Here is a 24,179-nt window from a genome sequence, read left to right on the forward strand (position 1 = left end):
TTTTCGTATCGTGAACTCCTGGTTTGAGGTGACTTATAAATATGTGAATAATGTGTTCGGAACCTAAATTAAATGAGTTGTTGGAAACATAATCTGTGTTATGAACTCTTTTGTGAAATTCAAATGGATGAATTGTTGTTGTGAATTGATGAGTTGAATCCTAAATGGATGATTTGTTGATAATAATATAAATGTTGTGAACTCATGGATTGTTGGTAACAATATTAATTTGTGAATCGTGTGTTGAAATCTTTATTGAATGATTAGTGGAAACCTTATAGGTTTTATGAACTCAAGCATTGAATACGAATTGAAGTATTTGTAAGAAATATTAATATGTTATGAATTCGTGTGAGAAATCTAATTGGATGAGTTGCTGAAAATAGTATTGGTGCTATGAACTCATATGTTGAAATGTTATTAGATAAATTGTTGACAATTATTTTGGTATTGTAACCTTATCGTATGTTATTCCTTGATAAAATTATTTTTATTTCCGCATCTTTAGAGAATACGGGTGCATTCTATTGAGCTGTCATCTCACCCCAATTGACATCCTTGCAGATTTATTAGAGTTGCGCAGCGGAAGCTAGGATTGAGTAGCTTAGTTATTGAATTGTTTTGTTGTATTGTTTGAAATGTAATTTGAAATAATAAGTTTGTTGGAAACGTTATTACAAATGATTAGCGAATACATATGTTTAGATTCATAATTGAAAGGATAAATTATGTTTGTTGTAATTAATAAATTAGGAGAGTTATATGAATAAGTCTCTTTCTGACCCGTAACGCTTCGAGTTCGGATCTCCATATGGGTTTGACCCTGGTCCGAAACTTGGGGTGTGACAACTTAAGTCCGCGAACTAAGTCTGCGAACTTAAGTTGGTTAAATCTAAAGACGATTGTTTGTGAACTTATTTATATTAACTAAGGAATGCTAAATGCAAACCTTGGCTATAAAGTTCATGAACCGATTCGAGTGAATCAAATCATTTTTGCTTCGATTGTGTCTTGTGTAGTTACATAAGATTTCCTTGCAATTGAACAACTCTCTAACTAGTTCATTTGAGTCATTTGAACTAGTTATGGTGAAGAAGAATATAGTTGATATGAAAGTGCTCATATGGCTAACCATTTGGTTAACTATTGTTGAACCAACAAATGTACATGTTTGGGTACGGTTACACAAACCTAAAATCGTGCATCTCATTTGTGTGTAACAAGCTAAGTTTTTGATCCAACGGTTGAAAGATACTAGCTTGAATCTAAATCAGGTTTTCATCTAACGGTGAATATTGAATGCTTTGTTACCAAGCTAACATTAATTGCAAACCCTGATTTGAAAGACTATATAAAGGAGAACTCTACCAACTGGGAAACCTAATCACCACACCTCTTGTGTGATACTAGTTGTATTAGCTAAAGTCGATTCTACTTTAACCTTAGGTTTCTTCTTGTAAACCAGGTTAACGACTTAAAGACTTCATTGGGATTGTGAAGCCAGACTGATACTACTTTCTCGTAGTTGTGTGATCTGATCTTGCATCTTCTATCGTTTTGATTACAATCGTAACAATTGGCTTGAGATTTATATCTCCGATAGGCAAGATAGAAAAGTAATCACAAACATCTTCGTCTCATTGTTTGTGATTTCACAATATCTTCTTTCGCCGCGTCAATTAAGATTATTGTGAGGTGATTGATAATACTAGGTTGTTCTTCGGGAATATAAGTCTGATTTATCAATTGGTTCCTGTTCACCTTGATTTATCAAAAGACAGAACAAAAACTTGTAGGTATTTCTGTGGGAGACAGATTTATCTATTCCTGTACACTTTTCTGTGTGATACAGATTTTTTTTATTAAAGTCTTCGACTTTGGGTCGTAGCAACTCTTAGTTGTGGGTGAGATCATCTAAGGGAATCAAGTGCGTAGTATCCTGCTGGGATCAGAGACGTAGGAGCATAATTGTACCTTGGATCAGTGTCAGATTGATTGGGCTTCAACTACAGTCCAGACCGAAGTTAGTTTGTAGTAGGCTAGTGTCTGTAGCGGCTTAATACAGAGTGTGTTCAATCTGGACTAGGTCCCGAGGTTTTTCTGCATTTGCGGTTTCCTCGTTAACAAAATTCTGGTGTCTATGTTATTTCTATTCCGCATTATATTTTGTTATATAATTGAAATATCACAGGTTTTGTGTTAGAATCAATCAATTGGAAATCCGACCTTTGGTTGTTGATTGAAATTGATTGGTACTTGAACATTGGTCTTTGGTACCGTTCAAGTGATTTCTCTTGTATTCAATTAGACTCGCAGATTTCTATTTGCTTGAGAAAGAATTGAATCAAGAAAGAGAGATATAACTCTTTGATATACTTTATTAAGATTGAGTCTAGTTGATTCTCTTAAAAGTATATTGGAGTTTGTCCATACAGATTGCTAAGCGAAATATTGGGTGGGGTTGTTTTACCCCCACTTTTTCACCATGCATCAGCATCAACCTCCTTATCCTCCTGATGCGCAAAGAGTTCCTCTTCCGAGCGTATATTCTTCTCCTCAATTTTCCCTTTCTGACGGTACTGGTAACGCTCGTGAACACATCTATCGTTTTCTGGAATCGTTAGGAGAGCATGAATACAATCATGTCCTCCGCCTGAAAGAGTTCTCGAAATCACTTATTGGGAGAACATACACCTGGTACAACAACATTGCGCCAAACAGCATAGCCAATTGGTGTGAAATGGTTAACGCTTTCTACAGAAAATATTTCTTTTTGTCTGAACAAATCACTCTATCAGATTTGGCAAGGATGTTTCAGCGAAACAATGAACATCCAAATGATTTTTTCAAGAGATTCAAAATTCAGTCATTAGATAGTCACGATCCAAATGTGATTGAACAACAGTTGGTGGAATTGTGCATCAATGGTATGGTACCTGTCTACCGTGTTTTGCTGGAAAACCTGCGTTTCCAGACATTTTCTGAACTTCATGAAGCTGTCAAGCGCTCGGCTATAACAACACCCACTTTGCTGGAAAGAACCAGGCCTGCTAGGAATGAAGATGCGCGTGAAACTCGAGGAAGTAGGCGTCTCGTCAACAAACAATACAATACTCAACCCTCCGTGAACGTGGTGAGTGAAGGAGGAAAGAAGAAAGCTTCAACTTCCGAACAACAACCCAAACATGCGGCCCCAGCGCAACAGACAACTCAACCTCAGAAAGTCGTGACTAAGACTCCTACTCGGAAACAGGAGACAGGAGAAGCTGCTCTGAACTTTCCGTATCCGATTGAAGAAGTAATTTAACTTTTGGAAGCATGGATTTAAGATGGTGCCATCGAACTACCTCCCCTCAGATGCCCTCCAACTGGAAAAAAAATGGGAGACCCCAAGTATTGTCGTTACCATAGGTTCGTCAATCACCCAACCAGTGATTGCAACAAATTGAAGCGCATTTTCAAAGAGAAAGTGGATGCATGAGAACTTAAACTAGGCACTGAGGGAATACATAGATCCTCTTCCTGTTAGAAGTTGTATTGCTTTCTGGGGACTCCGTCCACAAAACTGTGCAGTACATGATGGAACACGTGTGTGAGATTCTCTATTTCCCTAAGGCGCAACGTCAAGATATATTTGCATCCCTCAATCGTTCTGTGTCAGGAAAGCGATTGTTTTCAGTCGGAGAAGATACTCCTAAACCCCAACCTCTTCTAAAAGACACGAATGGTGTATGTAACTGGGGACTCCTAACCATTGCTCACCTCAAAGGAGTTGAGTTTGATAACACACCGATCGATGCGGCCTCTGACTTCAACATTGTCACCATCAAGACTCTGAGAGCTGCAGGTCGTTTCAAAGCAAGAAGCTGATCACTGCCCGACTGTGATCAAAAACTCAGAAGGAAGGTCGACAGATGCCTATGGGTACATTGATCTGGAAGTGAAGGTAGGAGATTCCCTAACACACGCTAAGTTTCATAATGTTAAAGAATACCCAAATTATGATATGGTTCTGGGACGCTCATGGATACATGAAAACAAAGCGAAACTCGGAGTATGTACTTTGCCAATGACTATACCAGAGAGAGTCTCCAGCAAGCCGTCCAACCCTGAATATTATTTTTTGTCGTACCGACAACTCGCAAATGTGATGCAATCGCCTGGAGAAAGTGTAGCAGCATTTGTCCGCAGATTCCGTAAACAAGTAAGTCTTGCTGAACAACCTTTTTTACAACCGGATGTTCCTCGTCCTATCAAGACCTGGGGACTTGATCCTGCTATCAACCCAACTGTAACTAGGGGATGTGAATGGGAAGCTGGTCATCTTCAATATTTTATCAAATGGTTAGAAGCAGTATCGCCTAAAGATAAGAAGTATAGAGTTCAAGTAGCAGTGCATAACTTGAATCCTTTTCAGGTCGGAGATAGGGTGTTAAAGATTACTGTTAATGATCAACCTGTTCCACCAAACCTCCTAGGAGATAAGGAAGAACCTCTCATAGTGACAGATACTATTTTGGGAGGCTACTGCAATCTTATTGGTACTGACAAGCTGAAGAAGTAGTAATACACTCCAAGTGGCTCCAACCCCTCGATACCTAAGACATCAAAATTTCCTTAGTATTTCCCTGTTTTCATGCAATATTTTTAATTCCTTCAAAATGATTGCACCAGCCTGCATTAACAATTAGGATTTGAACTTATTAGTCAATAAAAGCACTATTTCCTTTCAGAATTACTCACAAATCTTCTCAGATCAAAATCTCAAATAAACTCAAAAATCCTTGCAAAAGCAATTACCTACTAATTCAAAACTTGAAAATCAAAACCTAAGAAGGAGCATTCTGAGAGAAGAACAAAACATCCAAGGGGAGTCTCCCAGCAACAACACATCCTTCTCAAAGAAAGCGTCTCTTATAGAGCGACCTGCTTCAATTTCAATTCACGAGATAATCTCAACCACAACCTCTTGCCGAGATCAGTGGAAAGAGCTTCATTCATTCCCGTCTGCAACTTTTGGATTTTTGGAAATCCCTTCAAAAGACCAGGAAGCATTGTCCTCGAAGTCCACGTGCCCCGATGGTATCACCGACTACTTCTTCAGAAACGATGTGTCCAGTCATGTTATACATATCATCAATGAGAAAGAGCCTCCTCCACACGTTTACAACTACGCATACTTAGCTGGCACGTTGGATCCGCCAGAGTGTGATATGCAGGGAATATCAGAGGGATAGTCGAATACAGGTTCGCGGCACAATCCTTGAACATTATCGTTGTTTTATCTACTTTAAGGTCGTTATTACTAGGGTTATGTAGGGAGGTGACTCCCTTTCCCATAAAAAGAAAGTATGGACCTCCTAACTTTGTTGGCCATCACTACTGTCATCCTCATATTATAGCGTCCGAAGAACGCGTCGTGCAACGGCCCAACAGTAACCCTACCGAAGAATGCTACATCTAAAATTTCAAATATTATGGGATATTTCGGGAAATTTAGATTCTTTAATCGTGGGGTTTTACTTGTTCATCCGAATGGAAACAAAAACAAAAAAAAAATCACGAAATTGACGTGATTTAAGAAATTTTGTTCGAAAAAGTCCTGGTAGCCGTGTGAAACAAGGATACTAAAATGACAAAGAAGCATCTGCAAGCTATGAAAAGACGCTTAGCTATAAAAAAAATCACAAAGTGGAAGATATGATCATCAAGGTTAATGTCAGGGTTAGCACCGCCTTCATCAGAGTTTTCTTCAGAAGCTGCTTCAACGTCCTCATGAGGGTTTTCCTCATGAAAGGGTTCATCAATGTCAGAGTCCAGAATCATAACACAGTTATGGACAGGGTATTCTTGTTTATCCAGGAGTTCATGTTCGTCCAAATTTATTTTTTTGCTCAACCCTTCGCCGCTTTTGATGAGACGCAAATCTTTCAGCCCTGGCGCTCGTCGGCTGAGATGCTTCATCATGCCTCCACTTTTCCTCCATGCTAACCGAAGCTAAAAAATCTTGAATGCGTTCTCTAACGATGCTCAGATGTGCAAGGGACATACCATGTATGGCATGTCCAGCCTCACGAAACGGACGGTCTATTTTAGAAACACATCTTCGAATATGGTCATCCTAGGTTTTTCGACTTCAAAATTCTTTTCTGGAGATTTAGAGGAATAATCATCGCTAGGGGTTCCCATCATATGCCGCATAAAATATGGAATCACGATTATGTTAGCAACTGACATGACGGATGATCTAAAAAAAAAAGTTAAAACCCACCGTGAATATTTATTACATGGTGAGAATTCGAGCTAGGGTTTTTCACCCATTTTAAAAAAGAAGAGGGCTATAAGGAAGATGAAATATTTACCTGCCATTAGAAGAAAGCATAAAAATATAACTTTGTGATGATCGGCGTGATAAGAAGGACCCAAATGTTTCCTTTTATATTCAGCAAGTCTACAAGATCCGGGAAAGGAAAGGATTCCCTATCTGTCGTGTATACAGGCTTTGGATACGGGATATCGGCTGACTATTTGCTTATCTACCTGGAACTAATCGGCGCATGCTAAGAGGGTGATTGCTACTTGCCTGGACGTTTCATTGAACATGTCTTGCTCAAAGTCCATCCTGTCCTCTCTCTCCCGGTAACGTCTGTTTACTCTTCTCGTGAATTTTATTTTCATTTATCACCATTTAGTGCTTACCCCGCAACAATATCACTGTTACGTGCTAAGCAGGGGATTTAATATTGATGGTGGTTTTTAGTTCAGGGTTAAAACCGTAAAACCTTAAATTTATGTACTCTTGTTCTGCAAAGAAGTAAGGGCTATTTAAAGCCGACGAGCACTTACGCCACTCTGCTTACAATATGCACTGAGCAATTCAGTATATTTATATAAAAAATTTAAATAGAATAATGTCAATTGCAGAATCACAAATATTCTGTAGATTTTGTCGAAGCTCCTGCTTGCATTATTCGTTAATGCAGGGTTTGCTGAGCGTCTATCTTATGTTGTGTTCCCGGTTGAACTCTTAAATAACTGACATTAAATTTGTGTTCGTTCTTAGCTGAAAGCATGAATTTTCTTAATGTTCAGATTAAAATATGCATAAGAGGCACTACAAGTTGTGCCACCAAGAATCGTGCTACTTGTAAAAGTAGCCAAAAAAATTAATAATTTTGTGCCAACGCGCGCAAAAAATCAATTTTGACATAATTTTATGTCAACTTACAAAAATTATGTTTTCGCCCTAAAGCGGATCCTACACAAATTCTCGATCCCCATTGGTCGATATCAAACCTAGGCAAACTGGGAAACCAAGCTACCATGTAGTTACTAGGAGTCGAAACCTACGAAAATCGAAATAAAGAAGAAAAAGGAATCCGCGACTAAGTTGGAAAGTAGCGGAAGGAGGCACGACCGGGCAAATTGGCCGGTCGTTTTTCCCTAGGCGGCGCCCCTCCTTTCCGACCGGCCACGCCCCATGCTGCTTACCGCCGGTCCCTCTTTTCCATCGACTAATCAGATCACTCCAAAGCTGTAACCAGCGCTTTTAATTAAAAGTGGAAGTAGGTTGGTCGATGTGCTTACAATCCTTAAGAAAATAGATCTTGGTCGTCCAAGACAGTCGCAAATTGATCGCGACCACACAACTTGGTAAGATCCGTTAGCTAACCCTAGGTCTTGCAAACACGACCGAACAAGTCCCGTGGTAACCACTGGCGGGCCCACTTCTATTCCAACCAGTCAGAATTATCCTATCCCGCCAGCAACAACCATAACCGCTAGCCAAAACAGGCCAGTTGAGCGGATAAAAAGGGTTTTAATCGAATTAAGACCGCACATGGCAGTCTTAAATCGATCGTGGACGTCCAACTTTGCTAGCCGAATCGACCGGCCTAGATACAATTTCAAGCAACCAGCAAGGTGCGGACATGCTCACCGGCGACCCAGTTATATCTCCGACCAATCGCATTGCTCCAAACCTGTCAGCAATTCCCCAAACCGGTAATCCAAAGTAGGCTGGTCACACGGCTTTAAGCCTCGAATCCGACCAACGGCAGTATGTAACTGCCGCAAAGTGATCTCGACCATCCAACTTCGCCAGCCGAATCGACCGGCCCATATCCAATTGCGAGGAGCCAATGAGATGTCGTCGTGATCGCCGTCAACCCCTCTTCCCTAAGGACCAATCGGCATGTCCTCAGCCTACCCATATGGCTCCACGCGGCTACCCAAAGTTGGTTGGCCACGCTACTCATAAGAGTCTTAAATAAATTAACGGTAGTCAACAACTGCCGCAAAATCATCTCAACCATCCAACTTTGTTAGAAGATTTGACCGGCTTAGATCCAATCTTAGGCAACCAATGGGACGCCCTGATTGCTTTCAAATGCTCCCATTCTTCATGAGTCGGTCATGCTGTCTTCAGTCGATTTACTTGGCTGCCAACCGCTCAGCCAAAGAAGGCTGGTTGCGCTCCTAACAACAGCACTTCTTATGTATCGATTTAATTTGAGTTGCGTGCTTAAAAGCGATGCTTTACGTGCATCGATTATAAACGATATTTCATAAATATCAATTTAATAATAATTTAATTATTTAACTATTTATTTAACCTAAAATCACCGTATGCTATTTTTGAGTGCTAACTCACATCAAGTCTCACTTTCACGACTTGGCTCATCATATATGACCACCTACCGCCTAACTTGTGCGTGATTGGTCTAAATTATCAGGTCTTGTCAGCAAGACCCACTCAGCAATTACTATGAAGGACTTGTTTTATTCTTCATGTAACTTGCTCCATATTTCCACAAAAATACTCGAGACATCAAACATGTCACAAACTGGGGGATACTCATCAGGGTATTGGTCTGGCGGTTTACAGTGTGCGGCGTGCAACACGCCCATTATGAGAAAGTGTCAGGAAATGTGGATGGTTGATAGCAGTAAAGGAGTAGTGAGTGTAAAGCTGATCGGTCTTCCCTTCATGACAGGGACATGGTTCTCACCACTTTTACACGATCCCCACTTCACCACTACTTAACTACCTCCACTTCCTACGAGATCATGGCGTTTAACTATGACTTGTATAAATAGGTTTTCAACCTATTTCAACCAACAACAGTGTCATCAACACAAGTATTCAGAAACACCCAGAACATATAGCTTTCATTTTGCCAGCACTTCTACGTTATGATAACAAGTCATAAACAACCACACCTTACAGATACTATCACTCTGATCTCAACACCTTCTCTGCTTCCCTCCCTAAGATCAAGCATTTTCCTTTCTTTGTAACCGAATTAAATCTGGAACGACCATTTCTTGGTTTAGGCCAGAGTCTTATAGATTGATCTCTCGAATCTAAAGTACTCATGTGCAGTACATTTTGTTTAGGGTTTGAATTCGTTTCTCATCAACACACCCAATTTACCATTTTCAGCAGAATTAGTTTTTACCCTACTACACCAGTTGAAAGTGAATTTTTTTTATAGTTTTTCAAGACCAGGGGTTACTTAGTTATCAATCCAAGATAACTTGTGAATCAAGCAAACACTTTCTCGGTTTAGATGAAACACTGGTTAGGGTTTCAATTAAACATGTGAGAATTAGGTCTCAAAATAAATATAAGAATATACAATATGGTCCGGTTACGGAACCGTGTACAATGACTGTTCGGTTTAATAAGTATGCCATAAAAACTAAAAGCAATTTGATGTTCATTTAAACACCTAAGAATTTAATCATGATATACATACATAAGTATTTAATTGATTAATGAAGTCTTAGAATTGTTTAAGAGAGTCATAGATATGTTAAAAATATTTAAAAAAAATAAGTCTTTGAACATCTGCTAAATTATGCTGGGACCATTGGTAGAACGGTTCGTGAACTGTATGGCTTGTTCACGAGTCATGATGCTACGGTTCGTGAACCGGGTTCGCCAACCCTACAAGACTCCGGAACTCAGTTGACCTCAGTTCGTGAATTGGGTTCGCCAACTGCTAGCCTAAAATACCAACCTTAAAAATTCAGTTCACTACGGTTCGTGAACTGTTCCCAACTGAACTTACGGTTTGCGAATTGGTTCGGAAACCTTCCCTATATTTCTGAAACTCAACTATTTATGGTTTGCGAACTGGTTCGCCAACCTACCCTGAGTAAAAATAATATAAGTTCTTAATTTCTCTCTTATGATGTTTGACATAATCTCAAGTGATGAAATCATTTGCATGGGAAATTTTCAATTGATCCACAAATTAATTCACAAACAATAAATTGCTTCGAATTAATATTGTTAATGACCGTTGAACATTTTTGGTAAAATCATATTTCGAAATTTTAAACAAGGCAAGCTTGACTTGAAACTTCTTCTTTATAAATCTACTAGAAGTCATACGACATAGTCTCAATAGATAGAATGGTAAGATAGTGATAAAATAGAGTGGTTCGGTCTTCACATACCTGATACAGAAGTTCTCCAAATGTCTTCGTCGATCTTCAATCTTCAAGGGTGATGCCTGAATAAATATTAATCCTTTTTGTACTTTTTATGGTGAAGAAGACAAAATTGTTGAACATATCTTCTTCCATTGGTCGTATGCCAAAGTTGCCAAGGAATTAGGCCCCTAACCCTATGCAAAATCAGTTCAATGCCTCTACCAATCTTCTGGATGTTTGTAAAGATTGGATGTGAAAACATTAGAACTGGCTGTAACCAAAATGTTGTTTATATGGAAATAAAGATGTAATAAGGTCTTCCAGCTGGCTTACAGTTTTCTTTCCTAGAGATGATATTTATGCATCATATCCTAAGAACTTTCACTGAATTGAACTTTTTCACGACATTGTTGATCTTCCGAAGAGCATCTTAGTTTATCTTGAATTTTGAGCATTTTTCTTTTTGTAGTACGTAAGTCTGCATCAAAGAGAGATTAGTAAAACTATGAATGAATTTGATTGTAGATTGCACCACAATCCAACCAAGCTTTTGGCCCTGAAGAAGAAATTCAGATCGTTTTTCTGGTTTCTCATCAACAATGGAAAGTGATAGGAATCTGGGTGAAATTCATGTTACAACTCCTTTACAAAGGGGGTAATCATTATGGTTTACATAAAAAACCAACTTCCGTATAGGTAAGAATTGTTCCCCTTCAATCTGCACATCGACATATTTATAGGATAAGGCACCTTTCATGTGCGAACAAAATGTATCTTATGTGGTGTTTCTTCAATCTGACCTGTACCAATTCTATATGAATATCATGTTATAATTTTCTATTTAGTTTTTGACTGATAGTATATGCTAGAATTGAGCATTATCTTTTTCCTGTGGTAGAATCTGGATTATACCTCTTTGTGGTCGAGTTGCTGCAGTTCTTTTGTCCATGAACTTCATTTCCGTTAGACCCATTGTCATGTTCACTCTTAAATTCTAAGCCTCCCGAGTCCCTGACATGTGAATCATCAACTTAACTTTTATGTTGTTGAGGTTTATACTCAACCCCCTTTCTCCATCTTCTTTGGATAATAAGATAGGTGGTGTTGATAGGAATTTTGTTTCTTATGACTGGAATCTAAGTATTTTACTCATGGTGCATGCTTGGTGGGTGCTTTGATTGATTTTAAAGTACTCAGCCAAAGACATATCCTGCATTAGATTTGCATCAATGCATTGATGAAATATTTTATTCATAGTTGCTCTCTAATTTTCGTTGGAAGCTTTTCGTTTATCCTCAAGGATTTTGCTGTTTCAACAGGGAAATTCTGGCCTTAGTATGCACTACTTAATTTAGGCTATGTACATGCAATGGACTCAGTTGCTCAAAGATGTCTTGTTACTGTTTATGGCAGTGATGGTGAGTCCACTTTAGAATAACTATCGTCTGCCTTGTCATTAGAGGTCATATATATAATAGTATAGGATTATGTAACTTCGACATATTCTTCTATGAAATGTCTTGTAAGAAAGTTATAGTTTATGATAACTGATTTGTTTGTTTCTTCTTACCCATTGTGCAGGTGAAAGAAATTCAGATGCAGTCAACCATACATTGTGTTTGAAACAAATATATGGACTTGTTATTCGTTTGGATGAAGTTGGACTTTCAACATGTAAGTAGTTTAGACCCAAAAGATTATTTCGTGGTCGGGCATTCTGAAGTTGCATATTTTGACCACTTAGTTAATGCTTTTATCCTGTATAGGTTGATGATGATAGGAAGGTTACCATGATTGACTTTACACAAACGTTGTCTGATAATCATCACAATGAGTGGGTAGTATTGATCTCCATTTTTGTCGCTAGCAAATATTTGTGCTTCACTGCATTTTGTATGCTAAATAAAATTGCATTACAGGTTTAATACTAATAACCATCCATGTTTCACTGCAACTGTGTTGTTATATATCATCGCGCCAACTAGAAATATTACTAATCTTGACTTGAGATGGATGGCATAATATTTGAATTTACAACCAAGTTTGAGCATTGTGGTGTGCTAATCTTAGTATGTTGCTTTTGTAGGGTTTTGAAGTTCAACGACGAATGACATTCTTTGGGTGGTAGAGCTACAACAGAAAGAACAATAAATCTGGTGCAGCTAGAAACACCACAGTCTTGCAGTTGGATTATAAAACTTGCATCTTTCACAGATTGTACAAGCCTAGCACTACAACAAAAATAGGTATTACCTTACCTACTTAACTTAAAAATTTACAAAAATGTTTGCAAATTTTTAGAAAGATCCATTGTAGCTCCAATCAAGCTTTAGCAAATACCTATGTCTTGTCCCATGTGAACACTTATTTTGCATAACTTACAAATAAATATCTCGGAATATTTATTCTAATGGTAACAAACCCAGGCTCTTGAAGACATTTAAATGTTAATTTCAAGATCAATTTCTCTCCGTTTAACACTGTTAAATGTGGCCTATACAGCCAACCTAACTGCATCCTGGTATGTAGCTTGGCTGGCTAATGCATCTAATAGTCTGGTCGATTGTTATTTGCAGTGACCATTAAAAGAACTATGATGCAAAGAATGTTATGTGGAATGAACCAGAATGGGATAAGATGGTAGTTGTAGCTAGTGGTGAACTGTAACAACAGCTACAACAGTCAAAGCTTGCTGCAAGACAAGCTACATAGAATCATCGTGGTTAGATGCAAAGGGGAACTTCATCCAATTTCACATTTACCTGGGGTACCTTTCTTCAATATTATTTCTCTTATGTTATATGACGCAGTCTTGAGGGTTGAGTGCTAAACTGTATGAAGATATTTGGATTTTGAGGTTTAACGTTGTTGTTAGTGCTGAAATTTTCATATTATAAACTTTGGGTGATTTAAAGTGACTGAATTTGTACATTGAATATTTCATTCAATATAAATCTTTATCTGGGTTTTGTGTTTAATTTTAGTTTTGATCTTACTTTTGATTCAGTTGAATCATCTTAAGATTCAACTGAATCAAATCCCTTTTTTTATAGAATATAATCAAAATAAACTACTGTGATCATCAATGCTATCACTTAACTGTTGAAAACAGTGGTTTTTTTTAATGAAATCAAGGAATGTGAGACACAATCGTTTTGGAAAAAACCACTCCTAAATTAGAGCTGAGGAACACAGTCGTTTTTTGTGATATTACCTCCTGTACTGGCAGTGGTTTAACTTCCATTTTCCACTAGTGTAGGAAATAGAAAAATCTCCCATCAATTGTCTATAGACATTTAGAGATATATGCAATTCTGGTATAAGAAAAACAATCTTAGGAAAGGAAATAAACATGAAAATAGAAAACTAAGTACACCATGGAATGCCCCTGAAAGACGCAAATTCAAAATCAATTCTGATGCAACATGGATTTCCGAAAATCAACCTTCAAATTTTGCTTTAATTCTTAAAGATGATGCAGGTGATTTTGAAGGAGGAATAGCAAGACCACCAACAAGTTCAGATCCACAAGAAGCAGAGATGTAGGCCTTCTTCAAGCAACAACTTGGGCAACAAAGAAGAGAATAAATAATTTCATTTCACCATAAAAGGAGATTGTGAAAGCTTAATCAACTAATATCTCTTGGCAGCTCTTTTGGAAGAAGCAAACAAATTAGCCAACTCTTGTAAAAAAAAATGTGTTTTCATTTGTGCTCAGAACCGGGAATGTAGTGGCAGATACTTAGTCAAAGAAAGCCAAAAAATTTATTTATAATTTTGATTGGGAAGGCACATCCCCATGTATTGTGAAAAATTATCAGTAGAAAATCTAATATAAGGAGAGGTATTTTTCATTACTTCATATCGGATGGCTCTGCAAATGATGTAATTCAGGCTTCGGCCGGCTCTTTTTTTTCCGAGAAACAAGGAACCTTTTCATTAATGGTAATTCGAGGTTACAATGAGTTTAAGATCGAAAATAAGATAATACAAAGAAACAAGATCATACCGTAAGAGTACAATATCGAGAAATCCGACAAGAGAAAGAGAAGGATTATCGGAGTAAGACAAATACAAGTACGAATAAGATCCGATTAAATCGAAGGAAGAATGGTTATTTTCGGAATTAAATTCCAACCATTTTGTTTGATTTTCTTCTATAGAAAGATATGCTCCCAAAATAGGATTGATTTTTTCAAATCTTATGTAACTAGGGATGGAGATTTCGTCGTCAAAACGATCATCGTCGTAGTTTTCGTCGCCGGATAAATTAATGATGAAGATTTTGACGTCGGAGACAACAAAGATGAAGGTTTCCTCGTTGGAGAACATCCATATTGATCTTAAAACCCAAACTAATAATCAAGAACCACCATTAAAACGTAGATAGACCTTCAAAAAAGAGATAAGTAGATAACTAAAAAAACATGATAACAACTAAACTAAACTTACTTACTAACGTAGAAAGCAAGAAAAAAAATGAAAAAACTTGCTTAGATTTAGCCCAAAACGGACTAGATCTGAGCAGAGAAGGAGTTGCTAGAGATGTATTTATTGAAGAAGAAAGAGTGAGACTGTGAGAGAGAGGAGAGAGGGGAGCCGACTCTTAGCTCTACCAATAAAATCTTATTTAAAAAAAATTTAAAAAAAAAAGATATAAGTCCCTTATTTATTTTTTTGGAAAATCACAAGTGGACAACTAAAAGAGAGCAGTCCGATACGGAACAGAGACTTGGCAGTAGATGTTCCCAAAAATAAACCATCATCCGCCTATGCGTGAAATCAGCCTGATTTGTAAAATTTGTTAAGTGCTTCATCATTAGACAAGTAACAACTAATCTCATTTTTGAACTATTCAAGTCAGATGGGGCAATTTCACCACAGACGAACTCAACAGATGTCAGACTACTTATATTCTTTGTTAACCTTATAATAGGATACCAAGATTCAGGTTATCAACTCATTGTAGATGAATATACTTTGTAAAATTGCTGCATAAATTCGGCAACTAAGTTCTTCAAAAGACCAAAAAACAAAATGAACAAGGCAAAACAAACTAAAACAGAGAGCTGAATGAGCACCTTCACTAACAGCTATAATATCTAAGGGCCGCTACTATTACTGCTTGACATAATGATGCTATGATGACTGTTCAAAAATAACCCATAAACTTGGGATATAACTTTTAACGCTATGATATTACTTCTGAAGCATTTACAGTATGGAGTATAGGTACTGGTCTTTCTAACATGTATATTATAAATTTTGCTGGATTTGCTGGTGTATTTGCTGAATCCACTCAACATAGCCGTTATTAGCCCCATATGTTTGGTCTTCAACAAGGTTAGCAAGTAGCAAAGAACCTTCTCTTGGTTGTTCACCTTGTCTTACAAGATGACACAACTGATACGAGGATGAGCTGGCAACCCTAAATCTCTTAATTATTCCCATCAGATTTTTCGATGCATCATTATCATGCTCACATAGGCTAACCTGAACCACAAAAAAAGAAGAGAACAGCATCAGAGGAGATTCAACACTGCCTTAATTTTATATGTCTGAAATAAACAAAGAAAGATCAAATACTGTGAAGAAGTGACACTGCACTTTCTAAACTGTTGCCTTGCGGGGGCAAATAGACACGGTTTCTGACACTTGCAAACCCTTCAATGCTTGGACATAATAACAGTTGGATATTGCATGCATATCTTGTGATTACCAGCACAAAACTGTGTCTGATGTGTAGTGAAAAACATTTAATAAAAGATAAGCACGCCATTACTGAAACATGTACAAATGTATGTGTACAGACGTGTTCTGTTTCGTCTAATTCAAATGCACCGCGTTTGACACCTCATACAAGGGCCCATCAGTCACACATTCCTATATCATTGTCACACAGAACAAATGTAATCTTGCAAAAAAGGATAGTGATGGCGTGATGCACTGATGATACATTGCGACTATCCTAGTAGACTTTCAAACACATTCTCAAACACATAAGTGAAGTGGGGGGCATCATAAACGTGATGAACCTAAAATACTCGGAGACAGTTATGATGGTGACTAGTGTTATGGTGCATGAAATAACTAGAGACTCTTTTAAGTAAAGAGAGGAAGTACAGTGTTCTGCTTCAAAGACAGTTATCCATGGCCAAACAAGAAAGGAGCTAATAATACAGTGCATGAGGGTCGAAAATGGTATCAATATTCTGCTTCAATTTCATTATATAGTTTTCCCAGAATGAGTCAAGCGGTAATACAGAGGCAAAAGTCCCGTACCTTTGAGAGATCAGTGAGAGTAGAAAAATCTACTCCAAGTAATTTGGAAACCAAATCAGAAGAAAGCCTACTACCAAACCAAATAACGAAGCGAAACCCATCATCATATATATAGAGGCCACTTGGATCTAAGCTCTCCACTGATAGGGGCAACATTTTGAAATGGTTTCTGGAACCATCACTATTAGCCAATGCCTGCCACAATGAATTGGAGTTAATTTAAACGAACAAGGATGCACTAAGTTAACAATTTATTTTACAGCATATGCCATTTGTGATAGGTCGTTTAAACGTTTACCTTCAAAATATACTCGTCAATCCTAATTAAGCTAGGATAGAGAAACTTCAATAGCTTCTTAATAGGTAACGTCATTATGGTGTAACCAGCTGCGCAGCGGTCATCTAGCTGAGCATCAATATTTACACCACGAAGAGCTAATGATCTACATAGGGTTAATCCATACAAAGGTAAGAATTTCAAAGAATCTGGATATATCATCCTGCCTCCCACGCGATGTTGAACTGAATAGAGATTTCGGTATTCCCTTAGGGCTTTAACAATTCTTTGTTGGACGGAACGGCAAGCCTCTTCCAACTTATTAGATAAAGATGTTTCGATAGCTGTAAATTTATTAAGTAGACAAACAATATATCAAAGACCCATGCAAAAACCAAAATCCACAATAATCCAGGGTTTGACCTTACCAAGCCTGCTAAGCAAAGAAATAGTGGCACCGATATCAGCTCGGCGGTACATCTCACCAAGATCTGACACCACAGGCACTGCTGCCGTATGGACCCTGATTCGCCGCTCGCCAGATGATGTAGTGTATCTTTAGACACCCAATAAGTTGTACAAAGAAAACATTTAATTGAGTATCTGCCACTTCAGTATCATCCACTTAAACTCCTTCAGTAACTACTTAGTGCTGATTCCAGCTAAAGCACTATAACCAATATGAATCGAAAAGAAATATAAACGTGAAGCCGAAAAGGACGATGATGAGGAATTAACTTGTAAAAGAAAATGCAAATAGTTATCCTATCCATGAAGCAACCGAAAAAGAACATTGAACGATGTTCGAGTAATACACTCTTAGTAATCCAACTGAGGATATATGCACTACCAGAAATCCCAACAGCATGAACACTATTCGTAATCCTTAACAATCCAACTGAAGGATCATTTGCTGAAGGGTGACATGCATATCAGGTTATGTCTACAGCAACAAGCAAATCAGATTTGCATCGCTATGTGGATATTTTTGCTTAAAAATACATCCACTACAACGTTATCTGTGGCAGTTAGTAAAGGATACAGTAGAGCAACTTGGAAGTAAACTGTCTGAGCTGTAAGTAAGGTTTCTTCCAAAGCCAATTGCATTGTGAAGGCTTTATCACAGTCAACTGCGGGAAGCGCCAATAAATTTGAAGACCTTAACATAAAATGCCCTTGATAACTTGTAAACCGCACCCCTGAAAAACAAGAAAATCCAGGACTTAACTGTATCAGTTTTTAAATGTAACAACAGATCATACAAATATTTTAGATTGAGGTTGTGTGGGACACACAAAAGTCACAACTGAGAACCTTTTCCACATCGTATACGCAGCATAGCTTCCCATGCAGTTTCCCTTGTAAGGTCCCTTAAAAGCTCATGCCTCACTTTTTCTTTGTGAAGGGCCCAGGTGAAACTTGGATAGTGATATACTTGACCACCGGTATACTTCGCTAGAGTTCCTACAAAAGCATACAATGTTTGGAACAAAGAAGCTTTCATAGAAATGGCTAAAGAATAAATGTTGAATTACTAGCACAATTTACCTAGGGAAGCTATATCAATGTACTTGTCACTGAAAGCATACACGTTTACTCCTATCTGTGACTGGGTGAGATCTGCAGCCATTTTCCTAAAAAAAGTATCTTCTGGTTTTCTTAATTCCTGTTCTTTCTCAGTTCCATAAATACGAATATCATCTCCACGTAACCTTAGGCGGCCAACACCAAGAGATGGTAATGCAGTTTGAAAGATTAACAATTTGCCCCCGAGTTGACTCTGAAGAATAAGAAGGCACATTAAGTGAAACTGGAGAAGTCATAAAATTAAAACCAAATAGTCATAGAAAACAGTAGGGGGGCACAATCAAAGCAACAACAAGTTCTAAGCGTGAGAACAGTGAAAAGGAAACACACCATAACCATGGCCGCCGCTTTCAGAGCAGGCCCAAAAGCAGATTCGACATTCAAATTGTCTTGAAACATGCATGGCAAGCTGTCTAGGAATGCATCCACCACGGTTCGTGATTCGGACAAGTTGACAACGAGCTCATCTGGCAATGGCAAAAATATATCATCCAAATCTGACACCACCATCATTTGAGGTTGTGTCAAAGATGACTGACACAAGCAAAACAGGAAATCAATAAAATTGCTATTATATGGGAGCACACCTGTTGCTTGATAACAATGAATCTTAGGTTCAAGAAATCATTTTAAAATGCATTGTTAAGCTCGATAGTAAAAAGATGCTTGGACAGAATAATAAATACTACAAAAGAATCACTTACCTTCATATTATAAAAATGTAATGCGCTGTCGAAAGTTATGAACCCAATCCGTGTTCTAGGGAAACCAGGCAGCTCATCCAAACAAGACTTGATGGTCTCCGCCACAATCTGCCAAAGAATGTTGAAGGTGAAGATAATTGAAAGTGATCCCAAATGCCAATTAACCGCAAAAATAATGAAGTAATATGAACCATAACTAGTAATTAACCAGTTCATAAGGACAAAAATAAAATTACATATATATAGAGAGAGAAACAAAGAAAAGGGGAAGTAAACGGCGACAGCACTATATGACCAAATATTCCTAATGGAACACACACTGGCCAATTATCTAATTTGCTACATAAAAATATCTATAATTCTATATACACCATCAAATCTTCCAAAGGAAACCATATCTTGTAAATAAATATCATAAAGAAAAAATAGCAATACTAAAATAAAGGTTAACTAATCATGTTGACATTTTTCCTCCTTTTGTTTTTAACAATGAAAATAGAAGGCAAGTTCCGACACCAATAAATATTGTACCTAGTTCATTGTAAATCATGAATTAGTTAGTTTTGCAGCATGCTCGTACCTTTAGAAAAATAAACATTTCTTCCCAAATACAAAATTATATTAGCTGATGAGAAGAAAAAGATGTTGAGGGTATTAGGTAGCTAATCAAGTGCACTTCGCCTGTTCGGAACGATACTACACTTTCGCCTAGTAGTACAAAGGCGAAGGCAGTCCATGATTACATGTACAAGTTCCGACACCAATAAATATTGTACCTAGTTCATTGTAAATCATGAATTAGTTAGTTTTGCAGCATGCTCGTACCTTTAGAAAAATAAACATTTCTTCCCAAATACAAAATTATATTAGCTGATGAGAAGAAAAAGATGTTGAGGGTATTAGGTAGCTAATCAAGTGCACTTCGCCTGTTCGGAACGATACTACACTTTCGCCTAGTAGTACAAAGGTGAAGGCAGTCCATGATTACATGTACAAAATCAGATAGTTTATTCCAGTTCAATGTGCTTACCTCAATCATGCCACTTTTAACTGCAGAGATTGATACATCAATGAGGAAAAAGTATGTTGGCGGCATTGGAGGTCGCACCATATATTCTGTTGGAGCAATAAAGTCAACAGTTCCCTTTGAAAGCTCAGCCCGATGTTCTGCATCAACTCTTTTTCCATTTGCATCCAAAGGGGAAAAATAATCCGCAGGGACTATCAAAAAAGTCGAAATAAATTACGTTCATTTACATTGACAATGTTCAAAACATAAAAATAATTAACACATCAATCATACAGGAGGAAAAACATGTGTCAGATTCTGAGCCTACAAAATTATTTGTCTCTGTCATCCTACAGAGTGTAAAAATAAATAAATGAAGGGAACTGATAAAATCCTTCTCTCTGTATACTTAACACCTTTATGTACCCAAACACTAACAGCCAATAACACAGCACTAAACCAGCTCAATCTTTTAGAATTTCCTCAACCTTAGAACCTAATCCTAACCGAGCAAACCAAACTTTATTTTCAAAAAGTTCTAGTCTTTCATAGTATAAATGGTGGATATAAGAGATAAACTTATCACCAACAGCAGCAGCATTAGGTCTTGCTCTAATGCTTAAATAGCACAAAATCGTTGACATTAAATATAGGTATAGCCATTAAAACATTAGGTGGGTGCCAGGAATATTTCAACGGAAGGAAGATGACATGTACTTGCAGTCCACCACATAGCACAATGATTAGTGACGACAACGAAAATTAACTCATTCTAGTTCCCGTTTACTAAAAAAAGAGGGGCCCTCTCAAGTTCAAATTGCGGTAACTAGTCTCCACACATGACTGTGATCCCAGGATGAATTTTCACAGGCTTTTGTCCAATATTGTTCGACACATAACAATCATTCATGGTGAATCCCAAACCAAATAGTGACTCAAGAGGTTTGCTGTTTATTATCCGCGGTGTAGTTCTTCCAATAGGTTGTTCAATCTCATCATATTTACTTCTACACACTAGATTTCGCATACTGATTTTTTTAAAAGAAAAGACAGTTTTATTCTTTAAGAATAAATGGGTTGCTAAGCACATCCAACTCCAAGCACCATAGACTCATATGGATAGCCTGCAAGACAGTTTCTGGGGCACCGCATCATTGACGTGCATAGACTAAGACCATATTATCTTGTAAAACATTCCCTAGTGTCATGTCAATATAGAGTTGAAAGAAAAAGCATCTCTTACAACCAACAAACTACATTGTGAATTGTGATCAAAGAAAATACAGAAGATGACCTGCAAAATTGTCAGAGCTACAAGTCGGTGTGGAGAGAAGCACTACAAGAGAACCTACAGATAAATCACAAATCGTGTTGCAATCCATGGGAAGTTCTTGGATAAACTTGCTAGTTGCTAGTTTTAGAGCAAGGTTACATGGAAATGAAACTAACTTCATCATAAAAGACCACTTGAATAGCAGCAAAACAGAGTAAAGGAAAACAAACTCATGAATATTTGATACAACAACTATATGCCAAACAAAAACTAAAGGCTCTCTAGTTTGGTCTATTTGCAACAAAACAAAACAGATACCTACCTTCATTAAGCAAATTACAGATGTTGCAACGCCAATTTCTTCCTCCTTCAGAAAACTGAACATAAGGATTCACATATGTACGGCACTTTCTACAACGAACAATTCCAATTGGTCCAAGGTAAACTGTAGGCACTTCTTCCTGAACAATAAGGCTCGATATAAAAATAAGATATTAAACGAATAATAAAAGAGAAGGAAACACATAAATTGCCGAAAATCGAAAAATAATGACCATTTTGGAGTTCATAATGTTACTAACCTCATCAGCAGATTCTGCAAGAGGATGGACCACTGCTCCAAGAGGCAAATGCCACCTCGAAAGCAGTGATTGAGCATTTGGTATTGCATTTGTTGTAAGTCGTAGATATCTAGGATGGCAATTGAAGGGATAAAACTCCGTAGAAGACTTTCCCTGGGTATCAGCATCATCCAGTGGCCTCGGCAACATTTTTGAATCAATGCCGGGGTCATTTGATCCTGGAAAAGATCCAACAGAGAGTGAGCTGAAATCCTCAACCAAGTCCTGAACAGCAGAAGGTCCTGCAGAAGAATGTTGCATATGTCCCATATAATGCATTCCCATGGAAGAAGCTTGGGATGGAGCTGGTCTATGATCTCCTTGTTGAGAAGGAAAGGGGTAAGACTGCACTGGTGGTACTGGAGGGACAGAATTAGCTTGGCTAATATATGGATACCCCTGTGAAACTGTTTGCACAGGTGGATTAAGTGAATAAAATGAGGACTGTGATGGAGATTGGGGAGCATCCCCTTGTGATGGCGGAGGGTTTACACTACGAGGTACTGGCGCCACTTGAGAGATTTGAGATTGTGGACAGAAGGGGAAGGGTGGTAAGCCTTGGTGAGGATTACTGGGTTGAACTGAAGGATTGTGTTGCGCTGGGGAGGGGAAGGGTGGAGGCCAGACTTGTTGACCAACAAATGGTAAGCCTTGCTGAGGATTACTGGGTTGAATCGAAGGATTGTGTTGCCCTGGGAAGGGTGGAGGCCTAACTTGTTGACCAACAAATGGTAAGCCTTGCTGAGGATTACTGGGTTGAATCGAAGGATTGTGTTGCCCTGGGAAGGGTGGAGGCCGAACTTGTTGACCAACAAATGGTAAGTCTTGCTGAGGATTACTGGGTTGAATCGAAGGATTGTGTTGCCCTGGGAAGGGTGGAGGCCGAACTTGTTCACCAACAAATGGTAAGCCTTGCTGAGGAAGACTGGGTTGAACTGAAGGATTGTGTTGCGCTGGGGGAGGAGGCATAACCGGACTATTAAATCTAACCGGTGGGCCAGATATGTAAGAAGAGTTCTCTACCCCAATCACAGGCTGAGAAGGCTGAAACGGCATTGTAGCCTGAGAAGCAACAGGGAAGGATGAAGCAGTAGGCCTTCCTGGGAAATTCGGTGTACCACGGTTATCATTAACAGCAGGCTGCATCTTAAACAGGTGTTGTTCTTACTTGAGTCACAATCATGTGCCAAAACCTACCAAAACCAGACATCAATCAGAGATCATAAAAATCCATACATGAACAAAGAAGATTGGATTAAAGTAACATGACGATCGGATCAGAAAACCAATGTATGTGTAATGCTTATACTATTACTTGAAATACTTCTTTCAGATTCACTTGTTCTCTCAATTTCACCAATAACAACACACCAAAACATGAGAACAATTACTCAAAACACAGAATGTGTGACACTGTGACTGATATTCCAGATAAATCAAAATCATCCCTACCTTCACACTTGAATCAAACCACAAAACCCTATAAGTGAACCAGTAACAACAACAGTCATTGCTTAAAAGGAAGAATCTAACAATGTTCGTACACGTAATACACAAACTCTACAATCTGTATCTTTCAATCAATTTCAAAACAAAAAAAAACCCTAAAAAGTAAATGCAGCCAAAAAAAAAAAAACTCGACGGAAACATGAATACCTACCTTCTTGCTTCTTCAATTATGCTACTATCCAGAGAAGAGACTCTGGAGATGATCGATATATATATATACTCTTAGTTACAGCTTCCGATTTTGTTGAAGAACTTGGAGTTTTGATTGGACTCCGAGAATTTCCAAGTCAAAAATAAAATCTCAAAATTCCAATATGACACTGGGAGTCTGGGAAGAAAAGAAATCTGGTCTTTTACCGTCTACTATTTACTGCTGTATGTCTTTACTGTTTTTTATTATATAGGCACCCAGGGTTATTTTGTTACAAGCATTAAACGGGCAGCCATCTTAAACCTGATATGGGCAGCCATGGTT

The 24,179-nt window shown here is 38.0% G+C and overlaps 1 protein-coding gene across 1 annotated transcript; it reads right to left on the reverse strand.

Annotated features, from left to right (window-relative positions):
- Positions 1-15,419: 15,419 nt before the first annotated feature.
- Positions 15,420-24,009, reverse strand: LOC113310313 (protein transport protein Sec24-like At3g07100). Its single transcript, XM_026558934.1, has 13 exons — positions 23,856-24,009; positions 22,157-23,388; positions 21,898-22,036; positions 20,324-20,514; positions 19,294-19,401; positions 18,920-19,123; positions 18,551-18,782; positions 18,317-18,466; positions 18,045-18,201; positions 17,431-17,558; positions 17,024-17,346; positions 16,726-16,920; positions 15,420-15,936 (listed from the first exon to the last, which is right to left on the reverse strand). Exons 2-13 carry the CDS (start codon positions 23,339-23,341, stop codon positions 15,700-15,702), a joined length of 3,249 nt encoding a protein of 1,082 aa, XP_026414719.1. The 5' UTR covers positions 23,342-23,388; positions 23,856-24,009; the 3' UTR covers positions 15,420-15,699.
- Between the last annotated feature and the right edge of the window lie 170 nt (positions 24,010-24,179).

The sequence above is a fragment of the Papaver somniferum genome, chromosome 9 (genome assembly GCF_003573695.1).
Source record: "Papaver somniferum cultivar HN1 chromosome 9, ASM357369v1, whole genome shotgun sequence".
NCBI classification, from domain to species: Eukaryota; Viridiplantae; Streptophyta; class Magnoliopsida; order Ranunculales; family Papaveraceae; genus Papaver; species Papaver somniferum.